The sequence below is a fragment of the Erpetoichthys calabaricus genome, chromosome 13 (assembly GCF_900747795.2).
Source record: "Erpetoichthys calabaricus chromosome 13, fErpCal1.3, whole genome shotgun sequence".
Classification (NCBI taxonomy): Eukaryota; Metazoa; Chordata; class Cladistia; order Polypteriformes; family Polypteridae; genus Erpetoichthys; species Erpetoichthys calabaricus.
In genome coordinates this window covers 120,527,031-120,549,437 of record NC_041406.2, presented here as the reverse complement: position 1 = coordinate 120,549,437, position 22,407 = coordinate 120,527,031, and the positions used below count along the sequence as shown (strand labels likewise).

The following is a 22,407-nucleotide window of genomic DNA, read 5'->3' as shown; positions in this document are numbered from 1 at the left end:
CTTACATCAGACCACATGGCCCGTATCGGCTTCTAAAAATAATTGAATAATTAATCTTCTTAGTACTTGAGAAATCCTAGCCAGCTCTCTACCTCCTTGGCTGACGGGCATTCAAAGAAACTTGAGTCTCTGTGGCGCATCTACATGATTGCCTGTAAAATTATCTATGAAGCTGGCAGAAAATCACCAGTGTGCACTGGAGGTTCACTGCTGAGTGATTGCCACCCAGTAAATGCAACTTTCTGCAGCTTGGATTCTTCAGTCCTTGTTCATGCTACTATGCCCTGGCTGTGAGACTTCGCAGACTTGCACGTTCTGGACAGTTGTGCCTCTGCTCTGTGCCGAATGATTCTCTGCAGGCTGAACAGATTCATCTAACTCTTTCTTGTCAGGGGCTCAGCCATCCTGGAACGAGGAGACAATCTCTGTGAAGCGTGGTTTCTCTCAGAACTTTCACTGAGGATCCTGGGGAGTCACTTGAGATTAGCAAGCCCTCATTCCGCTCTCCTGGTTGCCAGGCAGCTGAGAGCCACCCTCTCCGGGGACAGCGTACCCGCCCTCTCACTCACTGTTTCTCTCTCTCTCTCTCTCTCTATCTTTCTATCCTCATGCCTCCTTCTACTCCTCATTTCATTGCTAGATTCTTGCAAGGATTGGACTTTGAGCTTCGTTCTGGACAGGAAGGACCATGCCAGCTTTGCAAGAAGGCTGTCCTGCCACCACAGATCCTAGTTGGAGGACAACAGGTGAGTAACCAAGTTTTGAGGAAGCAGTTTATAGCTGGGATGAAATTGCAACTGAGACTCTCCTACAGGTGACAGCACATTTTCTGCCAGCTGGCTCCCCATTTGTTGGCAAATGATGCCCCAGAGGATATAGAGGAAGAGGAGCAAACAGCTATATCAGTCTCTGGGCTATTGTAGGGAGGAGTGGTGTTGGGAAAAAAACAAAACCAGCATGCTGATCTTAAATACTCTTGTGGGGCTCCTCTATCCCCATTTGCATTAGTGGGTAATTGAGCAGGCAAAACACGGTAAACGCTGGGGGTGCCTGGTCACTGATTAGCTCTCTCAGTCAGAATGGTACAGGAGAGACAGAAGCTGCTGCACTTGGATGCCATCCTTGGTACAAGCTGTTAGGCAAACTTTTTTAATTTGGTGTGGGCATCGCAAATTTTGAAGCTGTAAACTAACACTGCTGATCAGATTTGTCCGTTTCCATTTCACTGGCTCTCTGCTCAAGTGGCACCTTAAGATACAGTGGCCCTCCAACCATGGCCTTCTCTGCTGAATTATTCACTGAGTAGCTGGCATGATACTGGCAGGATCCTTGCTGGGCAAAGGGGTACCGAAAGCTGCTCAGCAGGAGAGAAGAATACAAGGGCAGAGTGAAAGGGTACTGACATATGTGTTTGCTTTGTGGGTGTCAGATCTGTAAAAGAATACTGATCTCTGCATTGGTTGGTATTAGATAGAGTAGATTACAGGTTCTGTGTCCTTCTGTATTGCTCAATGTGTTCTGATGCTTGTCAAATGCATTTTATTGCTATCACTCACATACCTTACACTTTAATAACACCATTTGTCACCTGTGGGTAGTGGCCTTGTCCACTGGAATACCCAGTAGTGGTGCCTGCTCCTCCTTCCAACTTTTGCGTATCCTTCCTTCCTTTTCTCACTCAAGATGCAGACAGGCATTCAAATTCCGCTAATCACTTTTCCAAGCCAACATTTTCAAAGAGTTTCCAGAGTTTCCCAGTTTTGTCAGTGGCTCATGATCGTTTGCTTGCCAGTATAAACATGGTTATTTATGAATGAAGAGGAGATCCAGGATGGTGCTTCCTCCTCCAAGTTAGCTTCACAACTTGTGTACACAAGTTAAAGGCCTCCCATTGTGTCTGCAGTTACCGTGGAAACCAGAGCCCAGTAAGCGGATGTGTCTCAACTTAATCAAACACTACATCCGGCTTCTCCCCCTCACAAAGCAAGATTTGTCACAGCACTGTGCATTGTATGTAGTGCTTTCTTAGTCTCCTCTGTAAGTTGCTGGAGTCACTAATTTCTTTGTGAAGGTATCATCTGCCTGTGAAAGTGTGTTTCACTCTGTGACCATGTGCATGTGTGTGACTTAAGTATGTGCATTGACAACTGTGCAGTTACATTTGTTTCCCTCAATTAGTGTGTGGCGTGCACTGTTTTCACACAGCACTTAACATCATCTTGTAAAGGTGCAGCTGATAGTTTGATCAAGACTGAGTGTGTGTGAGTATGGAGTAATCATTTGGGTGTCTTTGTGTATCCACAAGTGTATATTTCCGGGTATTATTAACTTTGTGAGTATATGTGTATCTGAACTAAATTGTGCTATCCCATTTTGTACCATTGATTTAGTCTGTGTATGTATGAGACAATGAAAGATGCTGGAGAGACTCATTGCATCTTATACAGTATGTACTCAGCTGACACAGCCTTCATAACTGAAGGGTATCCATGTGTTCATATGGGTGTGTTCTCAACAACATCTGCTTGACATTTAGGTCTACATTCACGACTTTGTGGCATTATGCTTGACAAAGAGTTTTTGTTCTCTTGTTTGTACCCAAAGAAATCCTTACAGGCATATATCCACTTTCTTTTCCTGGTTCCACAAATTCTCATTCTCCCTTTTGAATTTTTAAACATATCCTTCTGCTGAAGCTTGTTTTGCTGAAGTTCCACATAACAACTAAAAGTAAATTTGTGTACATACAGTAGGTGGGAGCTGCTCCATTGCTGCCTTTGATATTTGAATTTTGATCCCATGAAATTCTGAAGGTAAACAAATTGAATTTCAGTACTACCATCTTCTCTGGAACCTCAATATAGTACCTTAAAGCTTTAGTGAGCACTAGATAGATAGATAGATAGATAGATAGATAGATAGATAGATAGATAGATAGATAGATAGATAGATAGATAGATAGATAGATAGATAGATAGATAGATAGATAGATAGATAGATAGATAGATAGATACTTTATTAATCCCAATGGGAAATTCACTATTTCCTTTTCATTGCTTTTCTGCAGGTCCACCATCTCCTGTTCACTCATCCATGAAGAATATAATTCAAAGAAAGAGTTTAGGAGTATTGCCCAGCAGCCAGGACAGCAAGGTTTTGGTGAAGTCCTTTTCTGGTCCCAGCAGCTTTAACAAACCCTTCCAGAATGTCCCCTTAGAGAACAATCCAGCTAAACCGCGCATTGTGACTGTTGTGAAGCCTAGTGGCCGAAAGCAGCTGAGAAAGATAAGTATTCTTCTTAATCGACATTCTGTGCAAACCTTTGAGCAGCTTGTGGCTGACATTTCAGAAGCTCTCGGTTTGCAGTACTGGAAGAATAATGGAATAAAACAGCTATTCAGCCTCAAAGGTCGAGAAATCAGGAGTATTTCAGATTTCTTCCGTGGTGATGACATCTTTATTGCTGCAGGTAGGAAGACACTCACACTGACAGATGTGCAGCAGGTCTTGCAGGATATCTATCCTGACAGTCCCTACTCCCAGAATGCATTGCAGCAAGACTGGGAACGTTCATGCCAGCTGAATTGCAGCCCCCACAGAGGATCAGAGGTCACCAAACAGCCCCTGAGAAGCAATGTCCCGAGCAAAGCAGCCCTTAACCTAGAAAGAGTCCGAGCCAAAGCAAAGCAGGAGGAAAGAGAGAGAGCTCGGCGGTGGGAACAGGAGCGACTGGATAAACAGCACAGAAGAATTGAAATGGTAGAGAATAAGTTACAGCCAGAAATCCTCTGTGACAAATGCAGGAAAGCAGCGCAGGCCATGTCAGATGAGACAAACAGTAGGCCCCAGGATCAACTGTATGAGGTCAGACGGAAGCAGAAGTGTTTTCATGGAGAGGAACCTGAAGTTGTCCTGAAAAGCAGACGAAGAGGATGTCACACTTGCTGGAGGAACAACAGACCATGTTTTGAAGTCCCTGCTCAGGAAATTAAAGACTCTTTCAAAGGTGCTGAGCTGCATCAAGAGGTGTTGCTGGAGAAGACGTCCTCTGACAAGGAAGTGCAGGTGGACTTAACTCGGAGTACAACACCTGTGAGAACGGCTTCTAGAGTGCAGGAGAGCTCAGACACACAGCAGAGTCGAAGCCGACACATGGCAACTCAAGATTTTGTAGAGAGCCTATACGAGATCGGTCGTGTCATTGGAGATGGCAACTTTGCTGTGGTCAAGGAGTGCAAGCCTCATAATGGTGACACTAGCTATGCCATGAAAATCATCGATAAGGCTAAATTGAAGGGGAAGGAACACATGATTGAAAATGAGATTTCTATCATCAAGAGTCTCTCACATCCCAATATTGTGCGACTACTGGAGGAGTATGAATCAGAGCAGCAGATCTTTCTCATCATGGAGTACATTCAAGGAGGAGATCTTTTCGACGCTATCACAGAAAGTGTGAAGTTTACAGAACACAATGCAGCTTTGATTATTACAGACCTCTGTCAGGCACTGGCCTACATCCATAGCAAAAACATTGTGCACCGGGACCTGAAACCTGAGAATCTTCTGGTAAGTCAAAGTGCTGCATGTTGGTAGAGCTTTGGGGGGTTTGTATCATAGCAGAAGTGCTTCTGCCGCTGCCATTGTGTATGTCATTTCCATGGAGAAGCATACCTGTCAAGTGACTGTCACAGTGGTAGCAGTTATCCCTTAGACCATATGTAGCTAATAATTTACTTAAATAAATGCAGCCATCTCCTGAAATAGGCTAGTGCTGGCTCAGATACCATCAGTGTAACAAGCACAGAGGCCTGCTTTCTTTCTCTTTAGGTAATTCAAAATCAACCCAAAGGATAAGCACAAACACAGTGTGCTGATTGATTTTTGAAGACCCCTAAAATTATCTCCCAAAATACTGCTGAGTCTCATTACTTTTTTGACTTAATTTCTCTCACATTGTTTCATATTTCATTTGTCCCTTTATAGTCATATGGCTGAGTCAATGAGTGCCACTTTCAGGCAGTTTATGTTGGGGGCTTTCTTGGTACATTATAACCTGTGGGCACTATTAGTCCAGCGACCAATCCTTTTTTAAAACATTGGAAATCATTGAAATTCATAAGTGAGCACACAAGCAACTGTTTCCTCTTTCCTAACCCATTGAATATGTGATGCCAAGACTTCAATAGTCTGCACAGTTGGACCTAGCAGTCACTTCTTATTTACTGGGTCTGCTGGACGCCAAAAGCCCAGAGTGCTCCAGTTAAAGTCTAGTTGACTTACTGATGCTGGTGACCATTTTGGCCAGCTGGCTAAGATTCCATCCTGTAAGTCTTCTTGTTTAATTCAGTGTCTAAATGATCCTGAGTAGGTTACTTCACCTACCAGTGCCCACATTTTATAAAATATCTGACAATTTTTCTACACACTTATTAATTTATTTTAAAAAATTAAACATACAAAATGAGATGGCCTTGTAACCCCAATTTATTATACATCTAAGAAGATTGTTTAGTGTTTTCAACAATATATAAATCAAACTTTTTGTTGTTAATGACTGCCACTAGTATGGCACATGTCCTTTTTCTTTCAATTATAGGTTCAGCCCAATAAAGATGGCACCACCACTCTGAAACTGGCAGACTTTGGTCTGGCAATGCAGGTGACAAGGCCGATCTTTACTGTCTGTGGAACCCCCACCTATGTAGCGCCTGAAATTCTCTCAGAACGAGGTAAAGTTAGACTAAACACTAATTAAGTTTCCCTATTACATTGTGTGTAGTTGGAACTTGTGTTCTCCATGAACACTTTATTATTTGGTGCCATTATGTTGCATCTGCAGGATATGGATTAGAAGTGGACATTTGGGCTACGGGAGTCATCCTGTATATTCTGCTGTGTGGCTTTCCACCCTTCCGCAGCCCACAGAGGAATCAAGAGGAGCTATTTCAGATCATTCAACTTGGAGAGTATGAGTTCCTGTCTCCATACTGGGACAACATCTCTGACAGTAAGTGAGCTTCAGTTGCTGCTTTTGCACTTCATTATGGAATGGGCCATTATATGCGTTCTGTGCAAACTTGCATAACTTTAGGGAACCAGACAGAAAGTAGTCACATTTTTATCAATGTAGAGGTGGTGTCATGACAGTATGGACTCAGTCCAATATAATATTATTCATGCTGAATCTAACCCATGAACACCACTCAGAATTGGCTCAGCTTTAGTTACAGACATGGCTGAAACATGTGTATTCAGCCTCAGTATTTGAAATCAAATGTTGTTTAGTGACAAAGCAAAATTCAGTTAACTTTATTCTTGTATAGTACTCTTCTTGAAAAACAGAAGTGCATATCATTTGCAAATTATGGGATCAAGAATTTCTAGTGGCAGCTTGTTTATGCTTCTCTCTAGTGAGAGAGAATGGTATCATGGGAAATAACCCCAAGCTGATAAGAGCAGCTGGAATTTTTCTACCTATCTTTCGTTAATTCAGCTGTTTGAATGTGAATGAAAAAGTGAATATCAGACCCACAAAACAGTAAAATGGCATGCATTAAAGTGAGGTGAACTGACTTGAGGACCAGAATGAAAATACCACTGGAATCACCAATGCAATCTGTTAGACTAACGTAAGAAGTTGACTTTTACAACATTGCACTAGAAAGAGGGCTGTTCTCATAACAAATACATTACGAAATGAACCTTTCCTGATCAAATAATGATTATTTAATTTACCTTCTAAATAGAGAAAAAAATCTACTCTCTATATATAAAATCCTAAGCCTAAAAGTGTAATGATTTTGTGCGACAATTTTATGTCATGTTTTTTGTCACGCTTTAAATCGGGCTCATTTTAAAACCTACATATATATCCATCCATCCATTTTCTAACCCGCAGAATCCGAACACAGGGTCACGGGGTCTGCTGGAGCCAATCCCAGCCAACACAGGGCACAAGGCAGGAAACAATCCTGGGCAAGGTGCCAACCCACCGCAGGACACACACAAACACACCCACACACCAAGCACACACTAGGGACAATCTAGAATCGCCAATCCACCTAACCTGCATGTTCTTGGACTGTGGGAGGAAACCGGAGCGCCCGGAGGAAACCCACGCAGACACAGGGAGAACATGCAAACTCGGGTCTCCTAACTGCGAGGCAGCAGCGCTACCACTGCGCCACCGTGCCGCCCCCCTACATATATATGTTTGGTGTCATTCTTTTCAGAATTTATTGAACTTTAATGTCATATTGTTAGATTTTCAGATTCTTATTCCATTTTTAAATTATAAACTAAAAAATATCAAGAACTCACATCCCACAAGATTAGACTTTGTGCCAATAGATTTAACCACACCCAGAGCCGGAAATAAAAGACAAAGAGTAGGACAGCTGCTGAACAGGCTTTTAAATGTTCGAAGTGCTGCGTGAGATGCAGATCACGCGGCACGGCAGCAGCAACAAGCCAGCAGCTGGTCGAGCAAAGAGGAGGTAAAAAAAAAACTGTATTTGTTTCCCATTGTATCACCGTTTAAGAGGGGGTTTCGGAGGAGTGACCACATCACAACGCGAAAGGCAGAGATGCAAAGTGGCTGGCGCGTAGTGCAGGCTGGCGGCATTGGCAAGTGAAGCAAGCAGGGGGCAAACCCCCTAGTAATGTATATAAATTATTAAAATCCAAAGACAGATCAAGCAAATGAAAATCAAAAATCAACCAGTCGTTATTTTATTCATTGCTAATAATAGCTCCACTGACAGATTCCAGAAGGACTTTTTAAATATGTTATTTAAGAGAACAAAACACATACAGCAACACATAACTTTGTCAAAGACATACTCTTTGTTTTCTAAAAGAAAGAAAAAAACACACACACACACACAAAAAAAAAATGTTTCAGGCTGAAAACAAAGCACACAACCTTCTTCCCCATTCCAGGAGAATACACGAAAAGCAATGCAAATCAGTATACATCTATATAAAACAGTAGTATAAATCTACTGTATCTTCATACACTTAAGAAACCACCACATGTTGAGGAAACTGATTTCTTTACTGTTGTCAAGAATGTAAAACAAGTAGCAACCTCCATAATTTTCCCACTTTCCATTTTATTAACTCTAGTAAGGAGCAGAGAAACCCCTTTGTACAACAACAACAAAAACATTAAGTATAAGTATAGTATACTACACACATTCTCTCTAGTCTACATAGTCCTTTATCCACAGTGATACACGGGATAGATGAAATGTTCAACAATCATTGAAACTTTTTTATATTGGACCCTGGGCAGCACACTGTGGGCACATAGGGGGTTTAGATTTGCCAGATGTCTCTAAACTGTCCAAATAATCTTTTACCGATTCATCACAACAGTCTGAAGTTGACTGGGGCTGGAACTTTGTCCCTATAAACTCCTAATTCTCTGTGGGCTGCAGCTTGTTGGGTTCAAGGGGTGACCACACCTATATCTAATCTACAGATATGAACAAGGTCTTGCAATGGAATCTTACAAATTTCACCTTCTCTGATCAGTTTATTTTGATTATTTATTATCGATATTAGCATCAAAATCTGGGTACGGTCTATTCAGTGCTATTCTTAATATTTGACTCTTCCCTGATGTTCCCGGATGTGAAATTTGGAGTAGTATGTTAAGAAATTAGGTACTGGTTTTAGTCTAGACATACTTTCATTTGTGGTTTCTACCATTTTCTTAGTCTGTGCATATGATAACAAATCGTAAAAATCTAATGAAATATAACATATTGCATTTTGTCACACCTCTTTGGCACAACACATTAGAACATTAGAAAGATTTAGAAGAGAACAGGCCACTTCGCCCAACAAAGCTCAACAGTCCTATCCACTTAATTCTTCTAATATAACATTGAGTCCAGTTTTGAAGCTCCCTAAAAGTCGTACTCTCTACCATACTACCTGGTAACTTATTCCTTGTGTCTGTGGTTCTCTTTGTGATAATAAACACAATATCGATCCACTGTACTAATTCTTTACATAATTTTAAACACTTCAGTTATGTCACCTCTTAATCTCCTTTTGCTTAAACTGAAAAGGCTTAGCTCTTGTAATTTTTCCTTATAATTCGTTCACTGTAGCCCTGGAATGGGCTGCTGTGTCCTTTTTGTAGCCTGGAGACCAAACCTGCACAGAGTACTCTAAATGAGGCTTCACCAGTGCATTATAAAGCTTGAGCATATCCTCCTTGGTCTTGTTCTCCACACATCATGCTATATAACAAAATATTTTGTTAGCCTTTTTAATGGTCTCTGAACTCTGCCTGGCAGTTAAAAGTGTTGAGTCACCTAATACTCCTAAATCCTTTTAATTTTCAGACCTCCCATTGTGTATTCAAACTTAACATTTCTACTTCCTACACATAATACTTTACATTTATTAATATTAAATTTCATCAGCCACAAATCTGCCTAAAACCGTAAGCTGTCCAAGTCCCTCTGTAATGATTCACCTGACTGTAGATTATCTTTGGTTTTATTTTATTTTTGCACTTAAACTTTAGGTAAGAATTTATGTTACTATTCATATTTATTTTTACACTGTGCTGAGAACTATGCTCTCATGCAGTGCAGCAGAGGTGTTAAACACTGTGCAGTTGTCTGTTGATTGTAAGTGAGCATGCAGTTCTACTTGTGTGGATCTGTAAATGCATAAGTGTCTTCTTGGGCATCTTGCTTCACTGAACTGACGCTGGAAATGCTTTTACAGGTCCAGATCTCAGCTTTGAAACTCTTTGTCAATTGCTGCTCTGTAATACCTCTGTGATCTGCCTCATCCTTTGCCCTCACAGTTTTACCACCAACCCTGCCTCATATGGCTCACCTGGGCTCAGTAACAACTTGATCTACCTTACTTTTCAAAGCTAAATAAACCAGAAGCTCCATTGTTGTTTGTCCACCTAGATGTACATTAGCAGATAGGGAAGTGTTGGTGAAGTTGCAGATATAGTAGCCTCTCAGCTGTCTTCCTCCCATACTAATGAATCAAATGGCACTCTGACATCTTGGATCTCAGCCCTATGAAACTCCATTAACTCCTCACAATGCTAAGCAGGCCCATTATGCTGCTGAGGCACTCTACATTTGCTAAAATCAGGTGGTAGGTCTTCTTTTCTTCTGACACTAATGTACCGCTGGCGTAGAGTGCCAGAATGGATCCTTTCCTCTTTACATGGCTCTTTCAGGTGGTTTGCTATCTTTAAAAGGGCAGGTCAACATTGCTGCAGTAGATGGAATTCTGTTTGCAACATTACAGGCTTGCCATTTTTATGGGCATCCCTGCTGCTTGCTCTGAAGCTGCTCATTTACATGATGGAATGCCAGCTCATACTATGGGTGAGTCATCCCTGTCTATTGCAAGTTGTCAGTACTGTTACAATATGTTATTTATTTCAATAAGGAGTTACATAAGTGTGCAAGTATAAATACAAAAAGCCTTTGAGGATACAATTTACTTGTATACATAAAAGCATGTATGCAGACCAGTTATATATCCATTTTGTCATCTTTCTTTTGAGCTTTTCAGCTATAAGCGTTGTGTTCATGTCCAGTATTTCAAACTTCTTTGCATGAATTAAGAGCCTGCTGTTTTAGCTCGTTGTTATTAACATTACCAGTCATAACCTTTGGGTGTTGTGTCTTCCAGTAGAGGATGCCAGAACACCCTCAGCATCTTGTTTTCCATACCTATACAATTTATCTAAACAATGCCTAAATGTATTTTGCAGAAATGCTCATTATAATTAAAGCATGTAATGAAGTCTCAAATTTACTTTCTGTCAGTAACACTGACTCTTTAAAATATCTTCCCACACCTATATATTGACTTCTTGTGTGCTTTTTCCTTGCCAGTCATCAGTTATGGGGGGACATTCTGATCTTTGCAATGTCCCGGTGCCACACTCCCTCCACTTGGTAATGACCATCATTGCATTTATCTATGTTGTATGTAATGGCATCAAGCTGTTTTTGCTGTATATCCATCTCCGGTTTTGATCAACAGGATTCTGTGTATTTTATGCCAGCTTCATGTGGACCATACTTGATTTTGAACTAAAAAGCCTACAGGAATATCATATAGGAAGTGCTGATTTTTATTGTGCCAGAAAGCTGGAATAGCACCAGATCATACATAATCAAAACCAGAAGCAAGGTGAAACCAAGAAAACAAAACCTCTTACTCCAAAGCTTACTTGCAAATCAAAAATCAAAGTCAGAGGGAAAACAGAATGTTCAAAAACTAGAAATCTGAGAAATTCACATTATGTTAGTTTGAGCTTTTTATCTAAATAATGGATATGAATTAATCATCACGCCAGTATTTAAGGGATTATGCTGATGCAAGTATCTCTTGCTGCAGCTTGCAACCCATTCTTCATGCTGGTAGCGACAGTTGTTAGCAACTGCAAATGCGAAATACCTAACTACACTGTGGTTAAGATTAGTTATCTGACTTAAATAAAGATGACCGTTAAGAAAACCAACCAACATAAATATGAAATCTGTATCATTTTCATTCAGGTCATGTTGTTCCTGTCTAGTGTGGCGCACAGCAGGACCCAGACACGTGATGTCTATGATGCTGACGGATGCTGTTCTGGAGTCACAAAATGTAATAGTGGATGCTGTAAGAGATGCAGACAATGAACTGTGGAATATAAGAGCTGTACTATGTGACACTGACCACAAATTAAATGAAGTGGTTAAAAAATAAATGCTATATCTGATTACCTGTTTTTACATTCTGCTCATTACATTCAAATGAAGTTGTAACTCTGTCCGATCTGGCTGATCATTTTCTGGATCAGGGGCAGGTTCATCATACCACAGCTCTTCAGGTACAAGCAAGCCAATATTGTGTGCCACATTATGCAACACGCTACATGCTTGCATAATAAAACACACTTTCAGTACTGTAAGCAAATTTATTCTCTGAAGGTGCCTTCAGAGTGTAGCGTCAGCTCTTTAGGTAACTCACTATCTTTAAAAGGACTGCTTGCCTTTTGCTGCACAAGTAAGAAAAAGCACCTGTAGCTGTGTGGAGTGGCCATTTTATAGGCTCTCCTGCTATAGATGATGTAATGCCTGCTCACTCTTTTGGTGATTTATTCCTGGCTGATGTAACCTGTCCAGAATCGTTGCAATAGCAATGTGTGTGCAGTTGACCGCTCCGATTACATTTGGAAAACCAGATGTTACTTTGAATTGCCCTTTATTATTTCTCAGTTCAACCACAGTGAAAGGAAATCCTATCTATCCGGACGACAAGTGGATAATGCCATCTTGTACAGCTGGCATGACGTGACTCAGTGATGTTTGTGAAATACCCGATTGGTAAGCATGTTCACTTTGAAAAGCTTCTGTGGCTAAAAACCCTTGAGTGGACAGAAATTGCAAAGGAGCAGGTAGAACACAATTCCTCGAAGGGTACTTTTGTAAAGCTAGAATCAATTCAGCATGCAGCTCCAAGAGGATAGCTCTTAGAAATCAAAATCAACTTAGAAGACAGTCATCATCATCTATAAATACACGCTTTCTTCTAATTCTTCCATTTGCAATGTCTTCTAACAATGCTAAAACAGCCATTGTAGTTGGAATAATTTGGCCATTCCGGGCACTATTATATTGTTACAGAATGATTACAATCAAGTGAATTAAATTTATAAATGATATTCAATTAATTTTGGTGTATTTGATAACTCCTGTGTCATGGATGCAAATATGAAAAAGAAAGTGCAACGACACAGAAACAGTAGCACTGCTTTGACTCTGGGTGCCATCAGTTGGCAAAACCAAGCAGAAAGTATGAGTCAGCTGTGGAAATGTGCGTGGCTTTGTGCCAAGTTTAGTTTTTATACATCTCAAAATGAATGTAGAAACAAGCATACAATACATTTTTGTATCTACGCACTGTTTATACATGAGGCAAATCGGAATTTAATGGAATTATGTTTTTTTTGCCAGTTTGCTGCCACTGTTGCATCCAGTGATCCATTCTGTGGTACATCTCACCAAGCGACATTACATTAGAAATAGTCAAGCAAGACTGAGGAAGATTCAAAACATAACATATTTTTAAAGGTCTGTGGTGGTGCCTATTAATGCAGCAAGCAAAGAAGCAACCTGGGCTTGAGTGCCCTATTCAGTATTTGAAAGTGGAACATGATTGTTGTATGTTATTGCCAAGTGCAGTAATGTTTGTGCATAAACTGTAAAACAGAAACAACCAAATGTCATGTATTTATGACAGCTAAATTATTTTAGAATTTGTTAGATTCTATATGGGGTAGAAGCTTTTATTTGGAGTTTGATTTTTTAATTTAGCATGCTGGTTAGTCTGACTCATAAAGTTCTCCCAATTTCATTGAATGTTGGTGTTCCTGTTAATTTGCCCTGGCATGGACAGGCAGTCTGTCCAGGGTTGCATCTATAGCAGGTCCTATGGCCTCCAGAATACATACATTAATGGGGAAAAAAACGTGCCCAGCTTCAGCAGACCACGACTGGACATATGTTATACCCTTTTCATATACCAAAATATGTTTATTCCTACAAGTGCTGTGAACATCCAATTTTTATTCGTAGGAGCCAGTGATTATTCTAGCAGCCTTGCTGTAGTAGTAGACGTTCACTGAATATTTGGGAATAGTATCTCCTGCAGTTCTGTTTTAGTTTAAGTAATGACTTCTGTAGTATTTTAACAAAATACCTAAAGTAAGAACTCACTGAAACAATACACTTTCAATTTTTAGAAAATTGGTAGAATAAAACATTATGAACATCAGCAAGGGCGGCACGGTGGCGTAGTGGGTAGCACTGCTGCCTTGCAGTTGGGAGACCTGGGGACCTGGGTTCACTTCCCGGGTCCTCCCTGCGTGGAGTTTGCATGCGTGGGTTTCCTCCGGGCGCTCCGGTTTCCTCCCACAGTCCAAAGACATGCAGGTTAGGTGGATTGGTGATTCTAAATTGGCCCTAGTGTGTGCTTGGTGTGTGGGTGTGTTTGTGTGTGTCCTGCGGTGGGCTGGCACCCTGCCCGGGATTGGTTCCTGCCTTGTGCCCTGTGTTGACTGGGATTGGCTCCAGCAGACCCCCGTGACCCTGTGTTCGGATTCAGCGGGTTGAAAAATGGATAGATGGATGGAACATCAGCAAATAACAAGAATAAATATAACAATTTGCAAAATAAACAAGAGGGAAGTATGAAAACCCTGGACATCATTAAACAATAAAACAATCAGCTGATTGAGTCAACTGACATAAGAAGTAAGAACTGGACAAAGTGGAGCATAGGCGGACTCACTCTAGAGTGGGACAACAAGGTTCTCTTGGAGATGTAGGCAGCAGCACCCAATTCCTTATTTTCTGGAGCTATTTCATTACAATACTTGATGGTTTTTATTCCAGCCAACTTCCAACTCACTTATCCAGTTCAAGATTACTAGCAGTATTAGGTGAAAGGTAGAAACATGCATGGAGTGGGCACAAGTTATTTAATAAGACCATGGAGAGGCTGCTGCTTCACCACCTGAGGCCACAGGTTCAACACGCCCTCGACCCTCTGCAGTTTGCATATTAGGAGAAGGTGGGAGCGGAGGATGCCATCATCTATATGCTACACCAATCCCTCTCCCACTTGGACAGAGGCAGTGGTGCAGTAAGAATTATGTTTCTAGACTTCTCTAGCACCTTCAAAACAATCCATCCTCTGCTCCTTAGGGACAAGCTGACAGAGATGGGAGTAGATTCATACCTGGTGGCATGGATCGTGGACTATCTTAAAGACAGACCGCAGTATGTGCGTCTCGGGAACTGCACGTCTGACATTGTGGTCAGCAACACAGGAGCGCCACAGGGGACTGTACTTTCTCCGGTCCTGTTCAGCCTATATACATCGGACTTCCAATACAACTCAGAGTCCTGTCACGTGCAAAAGTTCGCTGACGACACTGCTATCATGGGCTGCATCAGGAGTGGGCAGGAGGAGGAGTATAGGGACCTAATCAATGACTTTGTTAAATGGTGCGACTCAAACCACCTACACCTGAACACCAGCAAAACCAAGGAACTGGTGGTGGATTTTAGGAGGCCCAGACCTCTCATGGACCCCATGATCATCAGAGGTGACTGTGTGCAGATGGTTCAGACCTATAAATTCCTGGGAGTGCAGCTGGATGATAAATTGGACTGGACTGCCAATACTGATGCGCTGTGCAAGAAAGGACAGAGCCGGTTATACTTCCTTAGAAGGCTGGCGTCCTTCAACATCTGCAATAAGATGCTGCAGATGTTCTATCAGACAGTTGTGGCGAGCGCCCTCTTCTACACGGTGGTGTGCTGGGGAGGCAGCATTAAGAAGAAGGACGCCTCACGCCTGGACAAACTGGTGAGGAAGGCAGGCTCTATTGTTGGCATGGAGCTGGACAGCTTGAAATCTGTGGTAGAGCAACGGACGCTTAGGAGGCTCCTATCAGTTATGGAGAATCCACTGCATCCACTAAACAGTGTCGTCTACAGAAGAGCAGCTTCAGCGACAGACTGCTGTCACTGTCCTGCTCCACTGACAGACTGAGAAGATCGTTCCTCCCCCAAACTATGCGACTCTTCAATTCCACCCGGGAAGGTAAACGTTAACATTATACAAAGTTATTGCCTGTTTTTACCTGCATTGTTATCAATCTTTAATTTAATATTGTTTTTTGTATCAGTATGCTGCTGCTGGAATATGTGAATTTCCCCTTGGGATTAATAAAGTATCTATCTATCTATCTATCTATCTATCTATCTATCTATCTATCTATCTATCTATCTATCTATCTATCTATCTATCTATCTATCTATCTATCTATCTATCTATCTATCTATCTATCTATCTATCTATCTATCTATCTATCTATCTATCTATCTATAGTTTCATACAGAAAACCATAGGTATATGGAATAAATAGCGCTAGACTATCATGACTTTCAGAACTAGACTTGAAGATATTTTGGAGAACTTGGGTGAATAGAATTGGTGAGCTTTGTTGAGCAGAATGGCATATTCTTGTTAAAATTATTTTAATATTCTAAGTATGAATATATAATACAATGTGTTACACATACATAAACACACCAACAAAAATAAAAAGCCCATTAAGTGGCCATTGCTTACAATATGAGTGGTGCTGTGTTTAGTGTTGCTGCTTTACACTTCCAGAAATGTGCAGCCTAAACACTGTTTTTGTGCACTTTGCATGTTCTCCCTATGTTCAGTCATACTAACAGGTTAAGCACCACTAGCAACCAGAGGGTATTTTTAAAGCATGATTGACATTTAGTTTTAATAATATTATCAAATATTATCTTAAATGGGTGGTTCAGTGGCACAGTGGTAGCACTGCTGCCTTATAACAAGGAGAATAGGGTTCATGTCCCAGGTACTCCCTCCATCCAGTTTGCATGTTTTCCCCGTGTTCATTTAGGTTTCCTCCAGGTGCCCCGGCTTTCCCCCACAGTCCAAAGACATGCAAGTTAGGTCAATTGGCAATGCTATATTGGCTCTAGTGTATGTGTGTTAGTATGTATGTGTGTGTATATGTGTGTGGTGTCTCTGGCACCCTCTCCAGGGTTTGTACCTACTTTCTGCCCTATTCTTGCTGGATTAGGCTCCTGCTTTCCCACGACCCTGATCAGGATAAAGCAGACTAGAAAATGGATAGGTTGGATAGAATAGACATGCACATTTTCCCATCACAGGAGCTTTGTTTTCAGGAACCAATGAGTTCTTGTGCAATGCAGGCTCTGGGCCACTTGTGGTCCATGGACTTTTTTTGCATCTTGTGTTGCCATGACACAACAGGAACTGCAACCTTTATGCAAAATATGTGACATACAAAGAGTGTGAAGTACAGTGCAATTGGGAGTTCATGGGGAAGATTATTGCTTTGATGTGGCGCATGGTGCAGCACTCCATCTTCACAGATATCTCTCCAAAGTCCAAATTACTAAAAGATTTGTAAGATGACACCAGTGCTTGTGGTCAACCAATCAGCACAATTCATAAACTGGGTCCTACCCACGAAAGTTCCCAGTTGAATGAAAAATATATATGATGGAGTAGGAGATAAAAAATTATCAGAAAATAGCAGGAACTACAAATGGTCTGAGTTGTTGCAGTGGGAATGTTACATAAGTTCCTGAGTTTCTAAGAAGTCCTTTGTTCCTGCAGTGGGAATGCGCCTAATGACACATTTCCAGGATTCACATTTTGCGGCAGGTAATCTATGACAGTTTGTTGGTTCCTAATTCATCAAAGAAATAATACCATTCACAGCTGACCAATTTTTACTGGTCACATCTGCATAGTTAGGTAGGTACTATGAATTATGGGTGTACGATTACCATAAAATTAACAATTGGCAGTTATTGCCATTGACATTGTGATAGCAGTGATTAATTTTGATTAGTAGAACTACAATAGCATATATGTTTTGAGTTCTCTACTGCATGTACTGTACACATACTGTACAGTAGAACCTCAATTTAGCAGTTTTCTAATGAACCACTTAAAAATTGTAATATGACATAAAAATGTTTTAAATCAAATAAAAATGTGCATCACTATCTAAATACTTGTCAAGTTCACAACATGCATACACTGTATTTCATCATTATCAGGCAATGAACTGCTATCTATGTACACTCTAAAAATAATATTTCTGTAATGGAACTTATATCGGTTGTGTGGTTCCTCATCGATCCATTGCTTGACAAAGAACCATTTAATTCCTGTGAAGGGTTCTTAGAATATGGAATTGGTTCTTTGGGCTTTGAAAATGTTCCTAATATGTTGACAAAACTGAAATATTTAATGTATAGTAAGTTACCTAAGCAGGATGCTAACAAATCAAGAAACCTTGAACTTAGTCTGTATGCAGCAAGAGTCCTTTTAAAATCAGGAACTAATTGGTATTGCACAAATCTGTAATCTGCTCACAGAGCCTGTTACAGATCTAAATAAATAAAAGTTCTTTTTGGAACCTTCATATGGAAGGAATCAAATAGGCTTCTGTATGGCATTGCTTTGAAGAGCCACTCTAGTACTTTTATTTTTAACTGTGTATTATGCAGTATAGGAACAGCACAGACATGTCATGAAATGCTCAATGCAGCCAATGTGATCAAAGCTCTCAAGTCTGGTCCAAGTACTTACAGCAGTGGTGTTCGCCCTGTTATCTGTAATAGTGTAAATGTACTGCCATTGTCAAGGAAAGCCTGTTTTTTGTAAGCATGCACTTTCTAAAATAAATTCCTCACTAATATAATTAACTGTTATTCTCCTGCATGTTTCCATAGTTCTACTCAAGCACAAATCTGTTGCGATTACATAAAGCTCCACTTGTTTCATATACATTTAATTTTATGTTCATTGTTTGGAGAAAAAGTCTGAAAAATAATTGTGATAGGGGATGACTTATATCCTATTCTAGGTGTTGGTCATTTCTGATAAATGTCTTTTGATAAGTTAAACATGATAATGTCTGTTATGTGTATTTGCCTTTGATAGCCTGCTATACAGTATACAGACCACTCTTAAAAATAAAGATGCCACAGTGGTCCTTTAGAGTGATGCCATAGGAGAACCATTTTGGTTCCCAATAGACCCATGCACTTGAAGGTTTCAGAAAGAATCTTTATTTATTTTGATCTGTAACAGGCTGCATACAGTAAATACTCATGACTAGATTGTAACCGATTTGTGAAATACCAATGGGTCTTGAGTTTAAAAGGACTGCTGCTGCATATGTCCAATAACATAGACTAAGTCTAGGTTTTCTTTATCTGTTAGTGTCCTTCAGCCCACCATACATTAAATATTTTGATTTTTTTCTCCATATTAGGAAGGTTTTCAAAGCACAAAGAACCATCTTCTTATGCAAAGAACCCATCCCAGAATGAAATGGTGTTTGGTCAAGCAATAGATCTACAACTATAAATCAGAAAAAGTTGGGATGGTATGGAAAATGCAAAATAAAAACAGGCAGGCAGTACAAACCCAAGATATTTCATGTTTTGTCTGGTCAACTTGATTTCATTTGTTAATATACTGTACATTCATTCTTGAATTTCAGGCCTGCAACAAATGAAATATTAATATACACTGCCCCCTAGTGTATCACAATTGTATTATACTACAGTACAATGCATTATAAGCTTAAGTTTTGCATGCAAGAGAAGCAATAAAAGTCAGGCTTATTTTTCAAGAAAAACAGGGATGCAATAATTATTGTTAATAGAAAAATAATTTTGTATAAGGGAGATAATCCACACTGTTTTAAAAAAAGTGTGCCCAAATAAAAAACATTCAGTAGCTGATTTTGTCACACTTTTCAAGTTAGCTTAATTTCTGTCTGAACTTAGTGTGGTGCTGAGGTGTCACCCATTGCATGACTGCACTCAGGTCCTAATCTGGGATCCTGAGTTAGTTTGTCATGTGGTGGGTGCAGTAATGCGCTGTATCAGCAGCTGCTCCTAACCTCTCTCTCCCTCTCTCTCTCTCTCTCAATTTCTGAGCACTTTGTTCTACATAATTAAAATTTTTAATTGCCTCAACAAGCCGTTAAAGTTGTTCAAGCTTATAAAGAGACATTTTAATCTTGATTCTTATAAAATCATAATATACAGTTCTGTATTGCTACAGCAATATGTCATTTTTCTAAACATGAATACACATGAGGCAAGGACAACAGATTATCAAAGTACAGTGGAACCTCAGTTCACGAACGTCTCGGTACACGTACAACTCGGTTTATGACCAAAAAGTTCGCCAAACTTTTGCCTCGGTTCACGACCACACACTCGGTATACGAACAAGCCAGGTTCCCTTTCGGTTTGTACATGTTCAGTCTCTCCCTGTGCATTTCCTGTGCAGCGAGCAAGAGAGAGAGCACGATACACACACACACACACGCACACACAGAGGCAGCGCGAGAGAGAGGCAGCACAGAGACAGAGGCACACACACAGGCAGCGCCAGACAGAGACAGCCGCGCACACACACAGGACCACGCGCGAGAGAGGCGCGCACACACACAGGAGCGCTCCAGGCTCGCAAAAGAGAGATGCATGCACGCACACACGGGTGCGGGAGAGAGAGGCGCACGCACACACACAGGAGCGCGCTGGAGAGACACACACACAGGCGCTAGAGAGAGAGAGAGCGAGAGCGAGCAAGGGACGAATAAGGTAGAGAAGGCTTGTTTTTGTTTTCAGTTCTATTTACAGTGATCGGTTCGTAGCCTGCATTGATGCAATGTTACTTTTCTTGGTGGTTTATTAAATTACGGATTTTTCAAATGTTCATTTTTTCCCCTGTGCTTAAAACTCATTAAAAAAAGTGTTTTTAGCTAGCGGTTCCTATCACTATAGCGCAAACTATTGCAGTGTTAGTTTTCTCTGTTGTTCAAGGTTTTCTCAGTGTTATTCAATGTTTTTACATTTAGTTTACCATTACGCTGTGCATTCTATGGTATAATTAACTATATTTGTGCTTAAAAACTAATATATATATATATATATATATATATATATATATATATATATATATATATATATATATATATATATATATATACATACAGTTCGTACAGTCTGGAACGGATTAATTGTATTTACATACAATCCTATGGGAGAAATTGCTTCGGTTCACGACCAACTCGGTTTACGACCAGAGTTTTGGAACAAATTATGGTCGTGAACCAAGGTTCCACTGTATACCTTTATTAATAATATTAATATTCTCAAATTTAACAAAAAGCCTTTTTTTAAATCAAAAGTCACAAATATGAAGACTATGGTTAGGTAAAGGAGGAGTTCATGTGCTGTTGTACCTTGTTTCTAGCGTACCCTCCTTTTTGTACTTCACTAACAAATGGCAATTGTAAACTATTAACATTTAAATATGTATCCTTAATAAACCCACCTAAACAATTAAAATATTAAAATAAATGCTTTATAAAACTCCTGTTTTCTTAATAATCCAAATGAAAAGTCTTACTACAAGTAATCTATAATCTATAAAATTATTTTCTTTATTGCCATGACATGGCCAGCATTATAACAAACCTCAGCTTAAGAGAAGAAGATCCTTTCCTGTAGATTCTTTGAAACCCTTTTTTGTTTGCCTGCCAGAAGTAACTGGCAACAAAGGTTCATAATGCAGCTTTTTCAACTAAATTTGACACTTAAACAACACTTGCCACAACAGGGTTACCTCCAAGTCAAATTCACTGCCTTCCAAATGGCTAGCTGAAGTTAAAATGTCGTAACACTCTGCTCTTCTCTTGAATCAAACTTTCTACCTTGCTCTCCTTACAAAAACTGCATTTAAGACAGTTGTGTCAGACTGCAGGTTTCTGTTTCAGACACTTTCTTAATTAGTAACTAGTTATGGCTGCTAATGGAACCTTATTCTTTTATCAGTCAGTCATTCTCCAACCCGCTATATCCTAACACAGTATCATGGGGGTCTTCTGGAGCCAATCCCAGCCAGCACAGGGCGCAAGGCAGGAACAAACCCTGGGTAAGGCGCCAGCCCACTGCAGCCTTATTCTTTTGCCTTAAGTTTAATTGACTTGAGTTTTAAGATTCAAAACCCTGAATTATCCCTTTTGTTTAAAAAAATGTGAAGGACTGACCAGTATTGATCTATTCTCGTCCAAAAACATTTTGATGGTGTTCTAAGAAAAAAAGAACAATTAGTGGCTGTGAATATTAAAGAGCAAGTTCTTTACAATTAAGACAAAACATGTCTTTTACATTTGTAGTAACAGAAAAAAGAACGTGCTTTAAACAAAAACCTGCAGCCACTGTAAGCCCTGCATTGGTGTGCCACCCAGAGAAAAGCATTATCAAATAAATATTCCCAGATTAAGGGCAGCATAGTGGCACAGCAAGTAACTCTGCTGCCTCATGGATCCTGGGTTCCATCCTCCATACTACTTGTTATCTATGTGGAGTTTGCATATTCTTCCTATGTCTGAATGGCTATTCCTCTGGTTTTCAGGATTTCCTCCCACTTCCCCAAAAACATGCATTATGCATAATTGTTGACTCTATACTGGTCCTTGCATAGATGTGTATTCTGCAATAGAAGTGTTGCACCCAGGGTCTGGACCTGAAAGGAACATGGTTCTCAGGTGGCTAGGAACTGTCAGAAGGGGTAGAACTGCTTGGAGAAGTTGGCCGTAAAAGCAGCTCCTGAAAGTGTGGAAGGAGGGGGTCACAGATACAGCAATCTGAGAAGCACTTCAAAGCGTTCCCTGATACATGATTCCCTGTCCATGTGCCTGGATGTGTGGTTGTCAGTGAGCTCTGAGTTTGCCAG

At 40.3% G+C, this 22,407-nt stretch overlaps 1 protein-coding gene across 1 annotated transcript in view; it reads left to right on the top strand.

Annotated features, from left to right (window-relative positions):
* The first annotated feature begins 416 nt into the window (after positions 1-416).
* dclk3 (doublecortin-like kinase 3) overlaps positions 417-22,407 on the top strand; it is a 35,092-nt gene continuing 13,101 nt past the window's right edge. The window contains exons 1-4 of the mRNA XM_051935695.1: positions 417-746; positions 3,068-4,569; positions 5,600-5,732; positions 5,843-6,010. Coding sequence (XP_051791655.1) covers positions 689-746; positions 3,068-4,569; positions 5,600-5,732; positions 5,843-6,010 — 1,861 coding nt within the window. The 5' untranslated portion in view covers positions 417-688. The remainder of the gene's footprint in view (positions 747-3,067; positions 4,570-5,599; positions 5,733-5,842; positions 6,011-22,407) is intronic.